Source organism: Lactuca serriola, chromosome 4 (assembly GCF_051521515.1).
Source record: "Lactuca serriola cultivar US96UC23 chromosome 4, Lser_US96UC23_V15, whole genome shotgun sequence".
Classification (NCBI taxonomy): Eukaryota; Viridiplantae; Streptophyta; class Magnoliopsida; order Asterales; family Asteraceae; genus Lactuca; species Lactuca serriola.
In genome coordinates this window covers 216141451-216164749 of record NC_136411.1, presented here as the reverse complement: position 1 = coordinate 216164749, position 23299 = coordinate 216141451, and the positions used below count along the sequence as shown (strand labels likewise).

At 34.7% G+C, this 23299-nt stretch overlaps 2 protein-coding genes across 2 annotated transcripts; one reads left to right on the top strand and one right to left on the bottom strand.

Annotated features, from left to right (window-relative positions):
• Positions 1 to 13909: 13909 nt before the first annotated feature.
• LOC145103275 (uncharacterized) lies at positions 13910 to 17543 on the top strand. The gene has a single exon (XM_079040827.1). The coding sequence runs from the start codon at positions 14067 to 14069 to the stop codon at positions 17466 to 17468; it is 3402 nt and encodes a 1133-aa protein (XP_078896953.1). The 5' UTR covers positions 13910 to 14066; the 3' UTR covers positions 17469 to 17543.
• A 3830-nt stretch (positions 17544 to 21373) lies between these two features.
• LOC145099181 (uncharacterized) lies at positions 21374 to 22346 on the bottom strand. Its single transcript, XM_079036773.1, has 2 exons — positions 22259 to 22346; positions 21374 to 22182 (listed from the first exon to the last, which is right to left on the bottom strand). The coding sequence occupies exons 1-2, from the start codon at positions 22344 to 22346 to the stop codon at positions 21374 to 21376; spliced, it is 897 nt and encodes a 298-aa protein (XP_078892899.1).
• Between the last annotated feature and the right edge of the window lie 953 nt (positions 22347 to 23299).

Below are 23299 nucleotides of genomic sequence, written 5' to 3'. Positions count from 1 at the left end.
GAATTAGGGTTTCTGGACTCACAAGGGGCTGTAAAGGGAGGCTAAGGGACAAAGGATCCTTTAAATAGGGTGCAAAACCCTGGAAATTAGGGTTTTATCCTTCAGCTCCAACCCATCGAGTCTTGTCCTCCGACTCATCGAGTTGGTTACTTAAACATGTGGCCAAAACGATCCTACTTGACGATTCAGGGCATCCAACTCGTCGAGTAGACCTTTCAATATGAAAAAAATAAAGTTGTAAAGTTAATACCTTAGAGTTAGGGTGTTACAGAAGTTCATACCATATTGAAGAAATCTGATCTTAATCGACTTTTCCCCATTAGAACCCTAGAAATTGAGTTCAAGACAAGATGTTGCTTCAAACCTTCACGTTCACCGGTCACTTCAGGTATGCCTTGTTGGGTTCATTAGCATCAAATACACATAAAAAGGTAGCGAAATAATCTAATGATTTACCTAAGTGTACATGCACCATAGATTTAGGTTTTAATTGTTTTAACAACGAACTTTAAAAACAAACTGAAATAAGGATAAAACACTTACCTATTGATCCTTAGATCTTGTGATTGATAACCTTACAATGGATGAAAATCCCAAAGTAGAACTCCTCTAATGTAGTTAGACCCATAACTCCAAAACCATAACAAGGAAACACCATCTTAAAGGGACAAGTTGGAATTTCAATATCCCAAGAGAGGGGATATAAATTTCAATCCCTATAGAAATATATGTTGGATTAGATGTCTAAGCCCATAACTAAAATTGGTATTTATTTGAATTGATAGTAGCATAGTCCTTTTGGGTTGCCCTTAAACCTAGCAATTGGACAAGATGACTTTTGGATAGAGAGGTTAATTTATTATTTGATTAGTAAAAGATGTTTATTAATATATTATGAAAATAATATATTAATAAAAGGTTTGGGAAAACCTGGTGAGACATATAGGGTTTTCAATCTCACAATGTTTTAATAATAATAAATCATATACATATACATATATATATATATATATATATATATATATATATATATATATATATAAATCATTCAAAACCAACTTTGTTATCCGTCGATTCTCACATACTGATTATATAACAATGATCTCTTGAGATTTAACCTGATGGATCATTGTAGGCAATGTGTAGACTCTACTTCTTAGGGGATTCCTCAACAATATAAGTCAACAATTAGAGAAATAGAGTACCCAAATGAATATACAATTCATTTTCATTGGATACGTATAGTTCATTAACACTTACAAACTATATGTCTGCTAGCGTTCCACAAGACGATTTGTCTGTGGTTGTCATCTTACTCTGGCAGATAACTAGACAAACCCACTAGTAGTCTGATACAGACACACCATTTTTCTGGATGTCTAAAAAGAGGAGGAATACTAGTATAGTACTCCGGTATGTAACTTGTATATCGACATGCAACACTGTCAGAGAACAAAGCTATACTCTTTGTAATTAGACCGACATAATACTTGTAATTCACTTTCAATACAGTCTTTCTGTTCATGCAACACTATCACAATATAAGGTATGACTACACATTTATTCAACATATTTGGAACTAAACATCCTTTATATGTATTAGTTTAAAAGTAGACAAACAAATATATCATCAACACATTAAGTTTGAACCGTTACTTTCAAAAGAATAATGGTCAAAACTGGAAGAGGGGGGGGGGGGGTTATAAGGGTATATGACCTTATATTATGCATATACCCTCACCAAGTTAGAATTCCCTCCCAATGACCGAACCACATGTAACATCAGCGAATACGGGATAGACATTTAAGATATAATGAATAATCTTAGATAAAGTTGAATTAGTCATGATGATGATTTCAGGAATATAAGGAACGCTTGAATCGGACTTCGTATGAAAAAGTTATGCTTCGTTGAAGTTTCGCGTCCAACCTTATACGACAAAGTACGTCGTAATATTTGAATCGGAGATAGGTTGCTTATTAGCCTAAGTAATATAAATGAAAGTCATAGTATTCGTTAAAGCGAGAGCGTGCATATAGAGATCGTCCAAATCTGACTTCATATGAGGGAGTTATGATTTTTCAAAGTTTTAGCACGACAATGTGGACACAAAAATCGAAATTCAAATCGATTAAGTGTTCGTAGTTACAATTTAAAAGAGATTTGAAGATATCGTGAATAGGATTTTGTCGATGTAAAGATAATCGAGAACGAATGTCGTATGAAAGAGTTGTAATTTTTATACGAACTTTAAGAGTTTATGCCTGTTAAATATATAACTTTAAAAATAAAGTGAGAATTAGCCAACTAAGTGTAAATGAAATTTGTATTAATCGTCGATAGCTACACGTGGGTAAAAAATTTGAAAACGAAGCACGTATAAGAAAGATATGAATTTTTGAAAAATACTAAAAAATACACATGCGCGGGAAGGGCGAGGCGCACACTACTTCTAGAAGGTGGGATGTAGCCTGCCTAAATTTTGACACGTGTCACTGACCTGAAGGAGCAGCGTGGTCAAAGGTCACGACGCACACCCTTAAAACACACAATGCTCCTAGTCAAAATCACCTATAAATAAGTGCATCGCTCCTCATTCTTCCTTACACCATTCCAGACATTCTCTTTATAAAATTCTGCCCTATAGTACCAAATTTCTTTAAGAAACTAGAGAACATTAGCGAGGCCCTAGGACATCAGAGATTCGGAGAAATTTAGGCTCTCGAGACGGAGTTCTACCCATGTAATTACCGATTCTTGTAGAAATATCTGTAAGTTAAGCTACACTTATTTTATTTCAAGCGTAACTTATGTTTATAGTCATAACCATTATTATGAATATATAAATAAGATTTATTAGTGATTCCATATCATAATACTAATTGATCTACTTATTAGGGTGATGTCTAGGGAAGATTTAGTGAGGTGTTTAAAGTGGATTTCCAAATAGTATACTCTATATACCAAATGAACCCTACCTCCGATATGACCTTACCTGGTTTCTCCTTATCAGCGATAGATCAGTAGACATTGAGATTGTTGAGGAATCTAGAGTATCATTATTATAGTCACAATAGATATAAGACTAAGACTTAACGATAATAATACCTAGTTCATATCAAAGAAAAAACTACAGTGTTAGGCGAAGCTCTGCCCAAATCACAAGTCATCCACTTTTAACAAGTGATTGCATAGTTACTTTCATCTTACACATAGATATGAAGTATTTAGGAAATTAAATGTTATATGTGCTTATTATCTGTGATTAGGGTATTATGCGTTAAATGAACCAATATGAGACGCTTTTTATTTAACCATATATATATACACACACACACACACACACACACACTCTGATAATATATTGGGTAGTGATGGGTGATGAGAGATGAATATTGATGAGGAGAGGACATGACTTTTACTTGTGAAGTGTGATGTAGTCATCTAACAGTGTATAAATGATGACCACAGACTATTCTAGACAATTCAGTGGAACACTAACAGGTTCGCAACTTGTAGGTGATGAACTTCATGTTCATGCGATGTACTTTATTCCTTACTAACATGTGTAACAATTGAAACTTTTGGCACCGATCGTTATTTACGAGAACTGACAAACGTCGAGTATAATAGACTTAATACGTTATATATATATATATATATATATATATATATATATATATATATATATATATATATATAACATATGATAAAAATATAAGCTTCGTATTAAGAGAGATAGGAAAAACAACCGACTCGTTCATAAGTCGTAAAAATAAAGTATGTCGAAACATATATATATATATATATATATATATATATATATATATATATATATATAAACTACACGTCATCTCGATCCCGAAAATATAAATTTCGTAGAAATCCGACTCCATATGAATTAGATATGATTTTTATAAAATATAAAAGTTAGTCACACGTAAGGAATGTGTGATTTCAAAAAAACTACAAAGAGAATGGTTGACTTTTAATTAAAGTCACCAAATAGAGAGCCACAGTACTCCTCAAGATAAGAATTTTATGAAAAACAATGACAAAAACGGAGACCATACAAGAGAGATATGATTTTTGTAAAATTATTAAATCGTATAAAAATAGGGACAACAAATAAAAGTCGAATTAGCCAATACATCCTAAAGGAAACTTGTAGTACCCGTTGAGAGCTACACGTGGATATAAAGAACGTCGAAAATGGAGCTCGTATGAAGAAGTTATGGATTTTAGTGTAACAGCCCAAAAATAATAATAAAATTTGTCATTGAAAGTTAATCAAATCTTCCATAAATGGTTTCAAAATCCAACACCAAATCATAATATTCAAAACATCAGAGTACAGTTGTTCAAATTGCAGAAATCATGAGGGGATGATGTTTCTTGTGTTGATTTTTGGGGATTGAAGAAGAAGGAGGTGACTTCTAGGCTTTGACTCAACAAGCAACCCTTCTCAACATCTTATTATGCATCTTCTAGACTTGTAAGTCCCCAAGTTCCAAGCTTTTTCGTTCTTTATGCATAGATCTAGGTTTCCATGCCTTAAACTTCATGCCCTTGGCTATTAGGTGGTGATATCCCATAAAGTTGCAAACTTTTTGAATCTCGGGTCATTTTGGACCTTAGATGTTTTGGATCTGGATTAGCACTGAGTTTTTGCATCATGCATGGAAGATTTGGCCAAAAACCCTCATTTTGACCTAATAGAGCCCAAGACATGCATTGGACATGCATGTCTAGAAAGTAAGGATGTTTATGTTGTTATTTGATGCTAGAAACGTTCTGGATAAAGGGATCTTGTAGTCTTCAAGAGAAAGTGCTTAATAGGTTAAGCCGAGTTTTGTTCTTGCCCTTTTTGAGGTCTAGAAATGGGATCTGTATCCCCTAGAGAGTCTAGAGGGATAAATTTGTAAACTTTATCCACTTGGACCTTAGAACGGACCAGATCTGGGCTTTGGAGCCCTTAAGATCAAGGAAATCGACTTAATCCATTCAGTTGTTCGGGAGCCTAGTGCCCACAGCGTGGCCAATGTCTCTACGGTGTGGCGGCTGGGCTAGGAGTCGACTGTTTTGACATTTGGTGGCCATGACGTGGCCAAGGATGGCCATGATGTGGCGATCTATTGTAGTTGACTTTGACTTTGACCAAGTTTGGCATAGGAGTATTTTGGGTAGTTTGAGTTGTAATTAAGAATTGGTCACTATTTGTTGGATAGGTGACTGGTAGAGTTGATATTCGGAGTTGTGTCCTATTCAACGATCATTTCAGACTAAGAGGTGAGTTTCCTCACTGTACTTGTGGATCGAAGGCACCAAGGTCGACCTATTGGATTTGGTATCCTTATATAGATAGTGATTGATGATAAGTTGAGTATGTGGTAGACCTGTATAATTATATGATGGTTGTTGATATGTGTTAGATTGGTAGATCTGTATGATTACATTTAATTTTTTGGATGCATGATTATATGCTTGTTGAGTATGTTTGTTATCTGTTATATGTTGACATGTTATGTTTGGGTTGAGACTACTACTTTGTGTTGTCAGTCAATAGACAGGGGCAATCCAACCGGGAGGTTATGGGCTAGGGAAATCCAACCGCGAGGTTGTGGACCCAATACGCTATATGCGGAGCAATCCAACCGGGAGGTTGTGAGCCATGGTAAGCCAACCGAGAGGTTGTGGACCCAACATGCAAAATTGCATATGATATTTGTTTATGTGGTGATATTTTGGGGGAAACTTACTAAGCTTTGGCTTATAGTTTCAGTTTATTGTTGCATGTACTTCCAATGATCGCTTGAAAGCGAAGGCGTGATCATGCACATCTTCCTATTTTCATGACTTTGGATCTTGGGAAAAACTCTGATTTTTATTATACTTTTGAACAATGGTTTTGTAAACACTTTATGGTTGAAATGGGTTGTTTTTTTGAAAAATTTAAATTTTTATGATTTTTAAAATGTTACACACGCCATTAGTGTACGGCGTGCAAATGTAGTATAAAAAGAGTGTTGCTGCTCCTTTCCTTCCTCACTCCAAATCTGCTTCCCTCCTCTCGATTTCGATTTAGAAAATTCTTAGAAATTTCTTCATTTACATATTTTAGATATTATTAAGCTCTATCTTCAAGTCCGAGTGATCCCAAGTCCCGAGTCTACCATACTTCAACGGAATCACGCTTCAAGGGTGAGTTCACGGCCCCTTTTCCATCTTTTTATAACATATAAAGTGGAGGAGGGGGGGGGGGGATACATGTTATTTTAAATTGTTATATATTTTATATCGCTACGCCGCTCACTCAAAATATTAGATATTATACGCTATCGTTACCTTGCCGAAATCATATAATTAATATTACGACCGGTAGGTATTTTGCATAGTTTTGAAGCAAAAATATTATTCCTAGTCGTTATATTGTCCGATATACTATGAAAAGATTATACCCAGATGTTATGCTATCCGATTTCCTAGGATAACCTACTACATAGAAGTAATGATGGTCAAATTTAAGGATATACACCGTACTTAGCTGTTACTCTGTCATAATATCATGTTATCAAAACAATTATATATATATATATATATATATATATATATATATATATATATATATATATATATATAATGGTTAAACGTATTGATATAGTAATAATTATGAAAATGAATTATTATAATTATCCTCTATATGTATTAAGGTTAATCGTACATATATAGATATAATTATATTAGGGGTGATAATTGATGACACGACACGACAAAATACATGATACGAAACGAAATTGAGACGAAACTAAAATTCAAATTCGTGTTCGTGTCAAGTGTAAAAAACACGACGTCGTGTCGTGTTCAAATTTTGACACGTAATTGACATCATTTAATATTTTTTGTCGTGTTTTTTGTGTTATGTATGAATAAATATTAATTAGATACATTAATTGTTATTTCATGTTATCTTTGTCGTGCCATGTCGTGTTTGTCATTTTTTAATCGGTTCGTCTTCGTGTTAGTTAGAAAAAACCCGATATCATGTCGTGTTCGTGTTACCTAAAATCTTGTCGTGTTAGACAAAAAGAACGACACGATGACCCGATTTGCCACCCCTAAATTATATGAAGAAATTATATCAAAGAAAAATATATTACGTCGTCAATCTTCGCGAATATTGGTTAGACATTATATCGTCATTCTATCATTTTGGCTTTGATATTTAATAAAATTAAATAGTAAAATAATTAAATAGTAGATTATACATAGATGTTTTATAGGTTGTGATTAAATTTAGCCATTTTTATATTTTAAAAGTTATATTGAGTTTGCTTAATATTTCAGTTTTATAAATTTTTAACCGGTGGTTATTTAGGGGGTGTTTGGGTAAGCTTATTTATGGCTTATTTTTCGGGCTTATTTTTGATAAGCTTATTTTTCTAAGGGGTCGTTTGATAGTTACTAACTGGGTTAGAGTTGATTAGGTTAGAAGTTCTGACTGAGTAAATTTCCGACTGAAATTTCCTGTTTGATTTTGCATCTGACTGATAGTACAAAATGACTATATTACCCTTCGACAATATATTTTACAATAATTCCTTTACATTAACACTTAAAGAACACTACACGCTTTTATTTATTATTCTTATAGCAATGTACTTTAAATTTTAATATAATTATAGCATTTTACATTCATAACTCTTTTATTAGTTTATTTTACCATGAAAAATCTAATCACTTATTTCAATTCATGATTCTATAAAAGAAAGCACATAACTTGAACATTGTAATCTAGTAAATTGTGAGGCAAAATGATGTTAAGCAACAACCAACCACCAACAAAATCTACTAATACCAAACAATGGATATACTTGTTTTATACACATTTGTTATGTTATATTGTTATAAACATGGGCAAATTGGAAAAAACCCACGAGCTCTTAACCTTCAAAAAACTTGTCTTTGAGGCTTCAATCAAAAAAACAACAACAACAGGAGCTGTATGTCAGTCCAAAATCCCTGCAAAACTCTTTCTTGACGTTCTTTGAAATCGAAATCAGGTGATAGAAGGAACACTGAAATCAGGTGGAAGATAAACAAAAATCAAAATCTAAGCACATCAACAACAAGGAAAATCAATATCAGGTGAAAGATATATAAAAATCAAAATCATAGCACATGAACAACAAAAATACAACACGTCAACAACAATATAATCTGGACACACAACAACAATTTCACCAGTTAAATTGATTTTGATTTTGTGAAATTGATCCATTCGATAGACATCATCTTGTTGTTCGAAACCAGAACTCACCTGAGCAAGACGATGGCGTGGAGGAGGAATCCGATGGTATCGGTATTGGCGTCGGCGGGACAACGGAGAGCCTGAGTGATGAGCGATGGTGGCTGGTCTCGTCTCAGCGGACGTATGAGGAAGAAAGGTAACAAAGAGCGTTGTTGTCTTAGGAAGAACACAGTGAGGAGGAAGAATTTGGCTTGCGAGGTCGATCCAGCGCCAAAGGGCAAAATGGGAAGACGATGAAGATGACCCAATCAGGTGTTTTTTTTCCTTGGACCGAGTTGGAGGATTTAAGGTAGTTTTGGACCGAGTCAGAGGTTATATAGATGACATTAAACACATGGACTCATCAAACAGGCCCTAACTTATTTTTCAATTTCTAAGCTTATTATGACTTATACTAAGAAAATAAGTCGAACTCATGAAAAATAAGTTAGAAAAAATAAATTTATAAAAAATAAGCTCGGAAAATAAGTCATAAATAAGCTTAGCCAAACACCCCTTAGTAAGAAGAATAGCCTTATTTTTGCAATGAGGTTATATCGTGCGAAAGTAGCCCAAAAGCATTCGTTTGGCAAGTTAAAAACTTTATTAACTTTTCTATATTAATACGACTTTTATAATAATGGTTACGATAGAAATTGACACTAAAGTTTTTAAATTTTTAACATTAGTTTTTTTCTTAAAAATATATTATATATAAAGTATTTGATTTTTTTTAAACAGAAAAAATTATTTTAATTTAATCATCTTAATTATCATCATACAACCAATTTTGACAGACCTTTCTATCCTGTCGACTTTAATCTATTATACTATATCAAAATAGTGGACGTAGAAAATGTCAAACTTAAGCAATTTTAGGAAACTTTCATCGATGAAACTAAAATATAAAGGTTAAACCATAAAATTTTCTGAATATAGTGGCTATATTACATACATATAGTTATCTCAATTTTATATATATATATATATATATATATATATATATATATATATATATATATATATATATATATATATATGCTTAGGTTATTTTGTTTTTACTAAGTATTGTGTGTCAGAATGCACAGATCTGGACCAATGGATGAAATTAATCAATGGACATGATTTGAGAGTGTATGATATTACGATGGGGTAACATGTATCATATAATCACACAATTTTTAGCAAAAGGGTATTTTGGACAATTAACTACATTTATAAAAGGAAATTTTCGGATTTTTAGGGATGATTAATTCTTCTAATTTAAAAAAATCTGAATTTTTTAATTAATTCAATTTCAATTTTTACCGATTATATTCTGTCAGAATATTTTTTATTAGAATGATGCTCTTTTAGAATATTATTCTAATATAATATTATTTTTTTAGAATGATGCTCTTTTAGAATATTATTCTAATAGAATATTATTTTTTTAGAATGATGTTCTTTCAAAATTTTATTCTAATAGAATATCATTGAAGAAAAACAAAATTCTTGAATCAGATGTTGAAAAATAACAGACATCCTAATATATTCTTATATATCCGAACTTAAATACAAATTCATACATATTCTTACAGATTAAAATCCTTATACATTTTAATATAATTATACATATTCTAAAAGAATATGAAGGTCTTCAACGTCTTCTTCCAGCCATTCCTATCACAAATACAACAAAAACTAATAATTGTTAAAAACATGTTACTTGCAATTAACTATCACTTAATATATTCTGGTAGAATAAATAGAATATGACAGAATACATATAATACATTCTGGCAGAATATATCGATTCTATTCTGGTAGAATACATAATTTCCAGCAACATATTTGATTTAGAATGCATACCACAAAGTTTAAAGAGTAAATTAATTTGTGTTGATGAAAAATAAAAAGGCACAAACAACCTAGAATTGTATTCCATACAGAAGTGGAATAATACACAACCGCATTTATTCCAGCCAATTGTTTTCAGCAATACCAAGATCCTTGGCAAGATACTCAAGTGCACCATTGAAAACACTGAAGCAGAAAACAGATTTGGAATTAGATGAGAATTATATTATAGACATTAGGTCAAACACCAATGCACAAAATAGTTGTGCGCAAAATTGGATCGAATTATGAAGTGTAAATAGAGAGCATAATCCAATGAAACAAACCAGAGGCTTGAGCTTTGACTGATCTGGACTTTGTAAAGAAGTGGAACAAACTTCCGACGCCAGCGCTACCAAGCTCCATGCGGCGAATATGATCGACACCGAGTCGCGAGACAAAATCAGAATCTCTCCCGTTCCCAATCATGCGCACAGTGCTTTTTCTGTTCTTGAATTGACACGAACCCGACAAAACCCTACTGCTACAATTTTGGACATGGAAACCGTTGACACTGACGCTTAGAAGCCAGGATAGATTGGGAAAGTAGGGATTTGAATGAGCGTTGTTTTCTGGAATTCGGGAAACTGAAGGTGGAGACAGAAACAGACACTTGGTGGTGGTGACAAAAGCATCACCGGTTCTCGTCTTCATTTGATTGGGGACGAAAGGAACTCGATGGAAGCAGGGGAAGAACGAACGGAAGGCTTAGGTTAAATATATTTAGTTTAATTTCTTAATTGAATGATTAGTTTATTTCCTTAATTGAATGATTTCAATTAAATAGTTTCCTTAAATAAAAGTACAAAAGGTCCAAAATACCCTTTAATGATTTAATTAATTATTTATTATTTCTTGAATTCTCATTGGTGCATTTAGGCACACAATAGTTGCTAAAAACATTTGAACCTAACTCTCTCTCTCTCTCTCTCTCTCTCTCTCTCTCTCTATATATATATATATATATATATATATATATATATATATATATATATATATATATATATATATATATATATATAGCTAGGTTCAAGTATTTAAAGTAATTATTGATTTATTGTATGAATAAATATAGGTCAATCATTTCAAAATGGTAAATATGTAATCATACATTTAATTAATTATGGTAAATATATAAATCAATTAATATCCCTTTAATATATCAGTTTTAAAACCCAATCTCTAGTATATATCCTCACGTCTCCTCTTCCTTCTTCTCTTCTATTCATCGTCGCCCCCAACCTTTTCTTTCTCATCTCCCTCTCGTACACACTCCACTTCCGACCGACCAAGCACACACAACGACATATTCTGGAATACGCATCCAAACATGAGCATAAACACTCGTACTCACGTGAAACACAACGCGACAGCCAATATCTTGCTTCTTCCGATTGCTCGCTGCCACAGTTACAATCAACGGCCTTCGTCTTCGATGCTCGTTGAAGCGGTGACAGTGGTTGGGCACCGGTATTTCACAGTAGCCATATAAACATTGTGGTGACTGAGCGATTCACGACAGTTAGCCACCACGAAAGGGATGGTGGCATGACAACTCTAGACTTCTTGCATCTAACTGGCTTGCTCTCTTTCATACGTAGGAGGGGGTGGCTCCGGCGATTTCCGACTCCAATGGCGGATAGGAGGTGACGAGTGAGGGATGGGGTATAAGCGCCGACTGTAGCACCCTCCTAGGGTTAGGGTTCTTATTGCGGCGAATGTAGCACCCTCTCATCCGAAATTGAAAGGTGTTTTGATGCACACCAAGTGCTCGCTAAAATGCTTCAACTGAATGGTATTTCTTCGTTTATAGTATTCTATCAGAAAAGAATGTTTTTTATGATGATCATGAACATATTCTGTTAGAATTCCCCGACTTAATATAATTATTGGTAAATGAATTCCAATTCTATCAGAATAGAATCACGAATTCCAATTATGTTGGAATGGAATATGGATATTTTCTCACTAATTTATTATTGGATTTGTTTCTACAGAAGCTGATGCTTGAAGAACGGACCACGAAATTTGAACGACGCCTCTTAGCAACATTATTCTTTTAGATTGTAGTAGTGTCTTTCTTAGATTTTGATGTTTTTTTTTCCAGATTTGAAAGTTTTTTTTTGTTTTATTCTTTAACAATAAATGTAATTTTTAGTAATTGTTACATGTATTCTATAAGAATTAATGTAATTTTTGTTTTAATTCTTCAATTGATGGTTCGAGAATTTTGTTATTCTACAAGAAATTTTTAAAGTCATGATCAAGAAATATTTTCAAAAATATTTTATTATTTTATAGTTCAAATATTTTTTATTTTTGAACATACTCAAACATATTCTGTCAGAATGTCCGAATTAAAAACCTTATAATTCATAAAATCGGATTTTTAAAATTAATAGAATATATGATCCCTTAAAATATGCAAATTTCATTTATTAAATCTATGTTAATTGACTAAAATACCCTTCTAGTTAAATTAGATGGTATTTTTCAATTATATTTAATTCAATAATATGTATTAATCACTTTTTTTAAATAAGTAAAATGATTGGCCCACATTTATGTATAAAATAATACAATAATTACTTAAAATATAACAACCTAAGCCTATATATATATATATATATATATATATATATATATATATATATATATATATATATATATATATATATATATATATATATATATATATATATATATAATTTTTTTTTCACATATTTGTTTTTTCACCATTAGGGGTCCCTTTTAAGTGACCTAATCCCTACCACTAGAAGAATCTCAACCTCATAGTGTTTTATTCCCTTAAGTCAGTTTAGACTTTAAGAGAGATTGTTATTGTTAATCTTTATAATCCTCTCTTGGCTTATGTATAATTGGTGGCTGTTGTACTCTTTTCCTACGATAATGGATTGTTGTTGTTGACTCGTATTTGGTTTTTGTGTCGTTCCATAGTGGGATGTCCGCAATAATATAGTAAAAGCGTTGGTTATTCATTTAGTATCACTCTCTTTTCTCAACAAGTGGCATTAAAACCACCTCAACAATCACCATTGTCCCCAAGTTAAATTGAAATGGCAAGATCAGTTTTGTATTTGGAAATCCATATGCAAGTGTTACTCACGCATCATGAATTGAAAAGAGCCCAAAGGGAAATACAAACAAGTTGGCAGCCATGTCAAAACTTTCAACCCCTCATAATATTACCTAAAAATAGCAATGTATTTCCATGGGAAGTTTTCAACTAATAATATAATTGCTGGAAATCACAGCTCTAATTTGCTCAAAACATAAAATATCAAAATTAAATTCTCACCCTTGATGGATGTGCACATCAACTTGCGTCGTCATAATCACTAACAAGAAGTGTCATACGTGATAAACATATAGAAGGTTTTTTGCCATAACTTTTTACTTTTTTTTTTACTTGGACTATCTATAATTATTCTATATTCTATAATATTTGGGGAAAGAAGTAAATCGTATTTATCTTGAGACGTAGCATGAATGAAGATTGTACGTAGTGCAATAAATGATGTACTGTGGCATGGAAAATAATGGTCATAATGAGTAGTCAGGCTATACGAGTGATCTATCCTATCTATTTTTGATGTTTATTCCCATTCCCATTTTTTTATATACATTTCATATTTCAGTTTAACAATTAAAATATACTCCATAATACAAATAAAAAAAATAGAAAAAAGGTACCCCTTCTTCCATTTATATATCAATTCGTACATTATGAAAGAGAGCGACGCCCAAAAACACACAAACACCCAAAACACAGTCTCCCTGTAAATCTGTTTATATATGACGATTCTTTCGTTTTTCTCCATTGTTTCTTCTTGCCATGCCTGCTAACTTACGCTCCCCACCATCCCTACCACATTCCCCATGCCAACGGCTATTTTTCTCATTCTTGCACTGGTCACCACCGTGCTCTTCTGCGCCACTATCTCCACCACCGCCATTACGGCGGAGATACAAGCTCTAATATCCTTCAAAGAAAATGTACGCGATCCCCTCGGCGCGTTGGACGCGTGGAATACGTCTACGCCGGCTGCCCCGTGTGATTGGCGTGGGGTTTCCTGTAGCGACGGCAGAGTTCGTGAAATTCTCTTACCTCGGCTTGGTTTATCTGGCCGGCTGTCTAGCCGGATATCTGAGCTGAGCCACTTGCGTAAGCTGAGTCTTCATACGAATAACTTCAATGGCTCGATTCCGTCGGCTCTGTCGCAATGCTCCCTTCTACGAGTTGTTTATTTACAGTACAACTACTTCACCGGCGTTTTACCGCCGGCATTTGGAAACCTAACAAACTTATTGGTGCTTAATGTCGCTCATAACCTTCTCTCCGGCGAAATTTCCGGCAACCTACCTCCTCAAGTTCGATACCTCGATGTTTCTTCCAATGCATTGTCAGGAAACATCCCGGGGAATCTCTCCGTTGCTTCTGAGATCCAGCTCATTAACTTATCGTTCAATGCGTTATCCGGCCAGGTTCCACCGATCATCGGCAACTTTCAGAACCTCCAGTACTTATTCCTCGATTCGAATCGGTTATATGGTACGCTACCGTCGGCGATAGCTAACTGTTCGTCGCTGATTCACTTGAGCGCCGATAATAACCAACTCCAGGGGTTAATTCCAGCAAGCATCGGCGAACTTCCCAATCTTCAAGTTCTATCTCTGTTCGGAAACACGTTATCAGGTTCAATTCCCGCTTCTCTATTATTGAACACTGATAATTCAATAAGAATCATCAAGCTAGGGTTTAATGCGCTCACGGGTTTAGTCAAACCCCCAAATTCGACAACATTCTCAAAATCTATACAAGTGCTAGACCTTCACGGGAATCACATTAATGAAACGTTTCCAATTTGGTTAACAAATTTACACACACTTACAAGTTTGGATCTATCTGGAAATTCTTTCGTTGGGAATTTGCCGCCTGAAATCGGAAATCTATTAAATTTGGAGGAACTCAAGGTGGCTGATAATTTGATTACTGGTGAACTTCCAAATGAGATTCGAAAATGCAGCTCGTTAAATGTGCTTGATCTTGAAGGGAATAGATTTTCAGGTCTAATTCCTGATATTTTTGGGGAATTGCAGAGGTTAAAGGTCCTCTCACTTGGAAGAAATCTTTTCATTGGGGGGATACCTTCGAGTATTGCTGGTCTCTCGGAGCTGGAAACGTTAAATTTGAGCAACAATAAGTTAACCGGAGATTTGGAACAAGAATTAACACAGCTTCGCAACTTAACTTCTTTGAATTTAAGCAACAACAACTTTTCTGGAACATTCCCGATCCTCGTTGCGGATTTCCCGGGATTAATTGAGTTAAACATGAGTGGTTGCAGGTTTTCCGGCGAGTTTCCGGCAGCCATATCAAAGCTGCGAAGTTTGAGTCTCCTTGATTTAAGTAAGCAGAGTTTCTCCGGTCAATTACCGGTTGATTTTTTTGGGTTGCCAAATCTGAAAGTCGTTGCTTTGGAAGAAAACAAATTTTCCGGCGACGTTCCTGAAGGTTTCAGCAGTTTGTCAAGTTTGGAGCATCTAAATCTCTCATCCAATTCCTTTTCCGGCCATATCCCACCGGAGTATGGCTTCCTTTCATCTCTCACATTTCTTTCTCTTTCCAACAATAGAATTACTAATTCCATTCCACCGGCGTTAGGGAATTCTTCTATTCTTCAAGTTCTAGACCTTGGTCGGAATCTTTTAACAGGTACAATTCCGGCGACTCTCTCCCAACTTTCTCATCTGAAAAACCTTGATCTTAGTCACAACAGATTAACCGGTGAAATCCCAGAAAACATTTCAGAAATTTCTTCCCTCAATTCTTTGTTACTAAATTCAAATCATTTTTCCGGCCACATACCGGAATCACTCTCGAACCTCTCCAACTTAACAGAATTAGATCTCTCTTCCAACAATCTCACCGGAAAAATTCCAGCTTCTCTTTCCATGATTCCAAATCTGAAACATTTGAATCTTTCAAGAAACGATCTTCAAGGTGAGATACCGAAGCCCTTAAGTTCTCAATTTCCAGATCCATCAGTGTTCGAATTCAACAATCGATTATGCGGGAAGCCATTAACGAAAAACTGCAAGAAAAAAATTTCTTCAAAAAAGAAGAAACTGATTCTCCTCATCTGTTTGGCGGCTGGTGGCGGTTTGTTTTTGTTACTTTCATGTTGCGGATATGTCATTCTCCTCCTCCGATGGCGGAGAAAGCTGTCAAAAATGGGAAAATCCGGTGAACCGAAGAAACCGAGCCCTGCCCGGGGAAGCTCGGGCAGAGACCATAGTAGTGGAGGAGAAAACGGGGCTCCAAAATTAATCTTCTTCAAGAATAAAATCACGTATTCCGACGCCCTCGAAGCAACAAGACAATTCGATGAAGAAAACGTATTAAGCCGTGGAACATTTGGGCTTCTTTTCAAAGCCTCGTTTCCCGACGGAACCGTTCTTTCCATCCGTCGCCTTCCGGACACTTCCGCACCGGAATCCACATTCCGGAGAGAAGCGGAATCACTCGGGAAAGTCAGACACCGGAATCTGACCGTCCTTCGTGGGTATTTCGCAAGCCGATCTGATAACGTACGGTTACTCGTGTACGACTACATGCCAAACGGAAACCTAGCCACTTTACTCCAAGAGGCATCGCATCAAGATGGGCATGTTTTGAATTGGCCAATGAGACATTTAATCGCGTTAGGAATCGCTCGAGGGTTAGCTTTTGTGCATTCCATTCCGATGGTTCACGGAGACATCAAACCGCAAAATATTCTTTTTGATGCGGATTTCGAAGCACATATTTCCGATTTTGGGCTTAATAAGTTAACTGTGGCTACACAGGTCGAACCATCAACATCCACGACCGCGAGCCCAATTGGGACACTGGGTTATGTGGCCCCTGAGGCCACATTAACCGGTGAAACGACGAAAGAGTCTGATGTCTACAGTTATGGGGTTGTTCTGTTAGAGATTCTAACAGGTAAAAACCCCGTAATGTTTAATCACGATGAGGACATCGTGAAGTGGGTGAAGAGACAACTACAACGGGGACAAGTTTCGGAACTTTTGGAACCGGGACTTATTGAGCTTGACCCGGAGTCATCTGAGTGGGAGGAGTTTTTGTTAGGTCTAAAGGTCGGCTTACTGTGTACAACAAATGAGCCGGCCGAAAGACCTGGAATGTCGGATGTTGTGTTTATGCTGGAAGGGTGTCGGGTCGGACCAGATATGCCATCGTCTGCCGACCCGACTTCTCTTCCTTCACCTATTTAAATAATTATGTTATTGAAATAAATTTTCACTTTTCTATTACATGATTTGTATTTAATTTAATATGTTGGTTTATGATGGGGACTTTGTTGGTGTTCTTTTGCTGATTTGGAGGGGTCAAAGCCTCAAAGGAATAAAGGAAAAAAAGTTAAATAATTGCCGCCAAATGAATATATATAATTATAGATGGGATTGATTTTTTAATTAAAAAAAATGGGGATATGATAATGAAAGTAGCCGTTAATGTGCATGAGGCGGAAGGTATGAGGGGGGTTTTATTGTTTTGGGAACTGGTGAAAAAGGGCGCTTGGTTTCGTGAATTTGTCGGGGTTTGTGGGTCCACGTGGCACTCATCCTCGACGGATTTCAGGGAGCGAATATGGTTGGTTAACTGCAGGGTGGATCCCACCACGTATATATATTCAGTAGTTCATTGCAATAGCAATAAGTATCATTATTGTTATTATTATTATTATTTTTTTTTTTGGTGAAGTCAATTATTTATTTCTGTAATTTTTATTTTTAGAAATGCTACTTTTGGTTCTTTTCATTTTATTACCCGTGACCGTCAATGAGGGTTTCTGCCATGCCTGACTACCGGCTACCCCCTCCATTTGGCATTTCCTCGCCTTTTACCTTTACGATACATTGTGAGAGGAATCTTTTCATAATGTATGAGTGAAAACTACAAATTTTTGATGTATTAAAAAAAATTATATTCAGTTTCTTAATATTCAAGTTTTATAAAATTTTATGGTAACCTATTAATCAACATTTAACTTTTTGACACTATCATGTAGGTTAGTGATTCAAATAGATGAGATGATTAGTTGGTATATGAAAGTTGGTCCAGATACTCTCGACCTCGTTAAAGAAGTTTATTTTCTGATTTTTTTTTTAATAAAATTCTCATCTTGAACCAATATTACTTGGTATAATATGTTAAAGTGGTCAACAATAAAAAATTTTAACACAACTTTGATTACAAATATTCCACTAAAACTATTAAATTTTGACCAAACTTTCTATATTGACCTCTTTAATCTGTTGTACCATGTCAAAATGTTCGAGATAAAAAAAAATTGTCAAAGTTGGGTTGATTTTAATTGTCAAAATTGAACTATAATGGTTAAACTACAAAATAACCAAAATATTGTGAATTTGATGTATTTGGCCATATTATTTTTTATTTTAGAACGGCCACCCTACAAATCCTTTAAATCTTACTACTAAACTTAGAGAAAATACATATTTTCAAATATTTTGATACTGTTAGACCAAATGTCTTTTAAATCTATAGAATTACATGTAGTCATCTGAAAAATGTCTTTTATCCCTACCATCATAGAAAATTTCCCAACCTTATAGTGTTTTATTCCCTTAGGCAGTTTAGAGAGATTATTGATGATAAATCTTGATAATTCTCATTCGCCTTATATATAATTGGTGGCTGTTGTACTCTTTTACTACGATAATGGATTGTGTTGTTGAGTCTTATTTGGTTTTTTGGTCGTTCCATAGTGGGGTGTCCACAATAATTTGAATGCAAGATTATTTTTGTATTAAAACTACCTCACCAATGCAAGATTATTTTTGTATTTGGAAATCCATATGCAAGTGTTACTCACGCGCCATGAATTGAAGAAGACAAACAAGTTGGCAGTCATGCCAATTGTCAAGCCCTCATAATATAAATGCTGGAAATCGCAGCTCTTAATTGCTCAAAACATAAAATATAAAAATTAAACTGTAACCCTTGATGGGTGTGCATATCAACTCTGTCTCTGGCTATCATAATCGCTAGCTAGAAGGGTTATATATACATGATAGCATTCACTGCCAAACGCAACTCATCATCAAAAATCGACTAAAGATTTTTGTTTCAGTTTTCTTCGTTATTTTTTTAGTATATGGCTTGTTATAATCTTAGATAATATTTTCCAAACATTTTGTGTCAACTGATTGCTTTTGTTCTAATCTAATTAAGGCTCGCATTCGGTGTAACCTTTCTATTATAATGGCATTTCCAACCCTATTCCATATCTCTTTTTTTTATATCAAAATAGTGTACATCAATCTCTAACATCATTTTGGTGTAAATAAATAGTACAACAAATTTGGTATTATATTATTCATTTACACACTTTGGTGTCGAACTTTCAAGTATCACTTTTACTTTTTTAGCACGTAGTTTATAACAAATGACTAGATATATTGTAAATGTAAAAACTTATTAATTATAATACTACATTATGGAGTATATTAAATTGATAGCAATTAGTAATTTAAAATTAATTTGTTTGGCTATAATTTGTAATAAGTTATTTTTTAAAGTTATTACAACCAAAAGAGATTATAAAAATTTGACAGTTTTTATAAGTTATAAACAAAAAATATATAAAGTAAATACTGTTTCATGTATGAAACAATGTAAAAAATAGAATAAGGTTGGAGATGAAATACTATTGGTATATTTTTTACACAATTTTGGTGTTAAAAAATAAAGACAAAACTGCAAAAATGGTCCCTGTGGTTTCTCATTTTATGTGGTTACGGTCCAAACGTTTGAAAAGTTGCAGATTTGGACATTTTCAACAATTTTTGTTGTGGTTTTGGTCCCTCATCTGTTAAGTTCCTGAAAATGTCATTTTTACCCCCAGAGACCATTTTCACAGTTTTGTCTTTTACTATACTATAAGGATCATTTTTGCATACATTCTTTTTTTATTTTAATGAAGTATTATATATTAATAGATATTATTTTGACAAAATTGCAAAAATGGTCCCTGTGGTTTGCCGATTTCTGTGGGTAAGGTCCAAAAAAAAGTTTGCTAGCAAAAAACGTCCTTATATGATGTTTGAGCTGTGGATTTGGTCCCTGCCTCTAACTGCCGCTAGAGGCATTCCGTTTTCTTCCCCACGTGCCATGCACGCGAGGGTATTTTTGTCCTTTCATTTATGGGACCAAAATTGCAATCTAATTTCTCTATTTAACCTCGACTTAAACCCATCTTCCCCAACGGTTCTCTCTGCGAAAATGGTAACGATCATATGCTTTTGTGGCAACAATTCTGTGTTGCGCACATCGTGGACTCCACTCAATCCAGGCTGACGGTTCTACGCAAGCCCTCTACGGTAAAGTAGCGTTCTAATTTTTGCAATCAAACACCTTATTGTTGCCCTAATTTTGTGTGCTTCATCTTTGAAAGGACTCAAAATGTCGATTCCTTGGATGGTTTGATCCTCCAATGTGTGATCATGCTAAGGCTATCATTCCCGGTCTACTGAAGAACATGAACAATTTGAAGCTTTCAGTGAAAGAGTTAGAAGATGAAATTCAGAATTTGAGGTTTTACCTGAAGATGATAGTGAAAGAATTAGAAGATGAAGTTTGTAAATTGAAGTTCTACTTGTGGTGCAGTTGGATTTTTTTTTCTTGTTTTCTGGATGTGGAATTAGTGATTAGGGTTAAGTTCTACCTATGGTGCTAAGGTTTTTTTTTGGGATCTTATTGTTTTGATGAATAGGCCTTTGTATACTATAATGGTCATTTCATGAACCTTGTACCTCGAATTATAATGTATGGAATATTATCTTATTTAATTGTTGTTATTATGGAGACTATAATGGTAATACAATACAGGAAACGGTATTAAGAAAAGTACAATACCATTTTGTAACTTACTAAGTGCTATTGAATCATAAGATATAATCCAAATAAGTCAATGCAAATTACAATACCATTGCACATAACCAAAAGCAATTGTCATTACAATATCCAAGTGCAACAAAAAAGAAGCAACCACATGAGTTTTGGAATTGCAAAATAACTTAACATACTAATAACTGTTAAACAAATTAGACCAAAAGATGATTTAACAACTTAACATTACCCTTGACAATTCAAACTACTCTTGACCATGACCCTCATTAGCTCCTCCACCCTCTTGTTGACCTGCACCTTGACCTTTACATGTTCTTTTGTTGTGTCCTTTTTGTTTGCATTTACCACAAGTGACACTCCCAAATTTCCTACTAAGCTTCTCCACTTGTTTGGATCCTTGAGTTTGACTTTGACTTGCTATCACACTTTCAATTTGACTGGACTTTTCCTTTTGGCTCATTCTCTCCTCCATGGACTGTCTTCTTTTCTTCTTTGGCCTGCCAGGCATTTTGTGGTATGGAGGTGGGATAATTCTAGTGGGACAATCACTTTTAGGCCACATTGCCCTACCTTTTATAGGTTCACCTTTAAAGTCATACACAACCTTCCAAGTATCTAGTAAATAAACTTTGTATACCCAAGTGTACAGCTCCCCTACCATTTCCCTATTGTCTGTCATCTCACTCCAAGTGGCTATGGCATGCCTGCAAGGGATTCCTGTCAACTCCCACTTCCTACAGGTGCATGTCATCTGGTTAATGTCCACAACATGTTGATCATTCCATGGTCCAACTACCTGATACTTTCCACCACCATTCCACCTTGCAATATACTCAACTGCTTGTTGCTCATTCTTCTTTAACAATTTGGTTGCAGTAGGTGTGAGAGGACCTTGGCATTTCCTTTGCTCTTTAACCACATTGAAGATCCTCTTCATTAGATATTCCCTTATAAATTCCAAGCATGTAATGATTGGCTTATCCCTTCCTTTCTCCAACTTACCATTCAGAACTTCACACATGTTATTTAGAAGCACATCTGAGATGGCCCTACCTGCATAATCCACAATTGAAATCATTGGCCAATAAAAAATAGTTGCATATCAAGTAATAAGATCAATTTTATTTACCTGTAAAATGGCTTCTTGCCCAATGCATTGGTGGTATTTGATTCAACCAATCATGTGCAGCCCTGTCATACTCAACTAACTCCCTCATTGTAGATTGAAATTCTTGAACTGTGGTTGCTGTTGCACACCTCCAAATAAAATCCTTGAACTCCCTAGCTCTCCACTATTTCCTCATGTTTTCATGGATGTGTCTTAAACAATACCTATGCTCTGCATTTGGAAATAATTGTGCTATAGCAGGTATCACACCCTAAAAAGTAAATATAAGATTGAATCAATACATGTTAATTATAATATTATAAAGGCATTATGCATATATAAAGAATTACCTTTTGCCTATCATTGATAAATGTGAAGTTAGAATTAGACCCCATCTCCAAATCATCCCCTAGACATTCCAAGAACCATTTCCAACTTGTAGTATTTTCAGATTCTACTATGGCATATGCAAGTGGATATATACCATTGTTGGAGTCTAAGCTTACAACTTCAGTGGCCCTAAACATATGTAAATTCTCTTAAATTGCCTAGTGGCCAAGTTCGGGTTAGGCTCACTTACAACATCTATATTCACTGTGGTGTTTGAATTGGTGGACTGTAATTCGAGTGCATAATCTCTAAGCAAGTCATACTGCTTTGAGTAGTCCCCAACAACATTCTTTGTAGCCCTTGCCTTAGCCCTAAACATCTTATGCTTTGAAATCCCCGCTGAGTATGTCTGCTGAAAGTCTTCTTTTAAGGATCGAATTGGAACCGTGGGGTTTGATTGAACTTGTCTAGTAATATGTTTTGCAAGAAAAGTGGCTGTGCAAGCTTGAATTTTCCTTGATTGAAGGCAAGTGTGCTTCAGACTGTACGTTTTCACATACCAATTCCCATCCTTCGAAGACCTAGATGCATATAAGTGCCAAGTACAAGTGGTAGCTTTTGAATTTACTGCTTTGTCCTTGCCTTTATTTACTTTATCTGCCCCACCTAACACATGGGACCCACTTGCACCACTTGTCCCACCATCCACATGTGGCCCACTAACATTGGTAC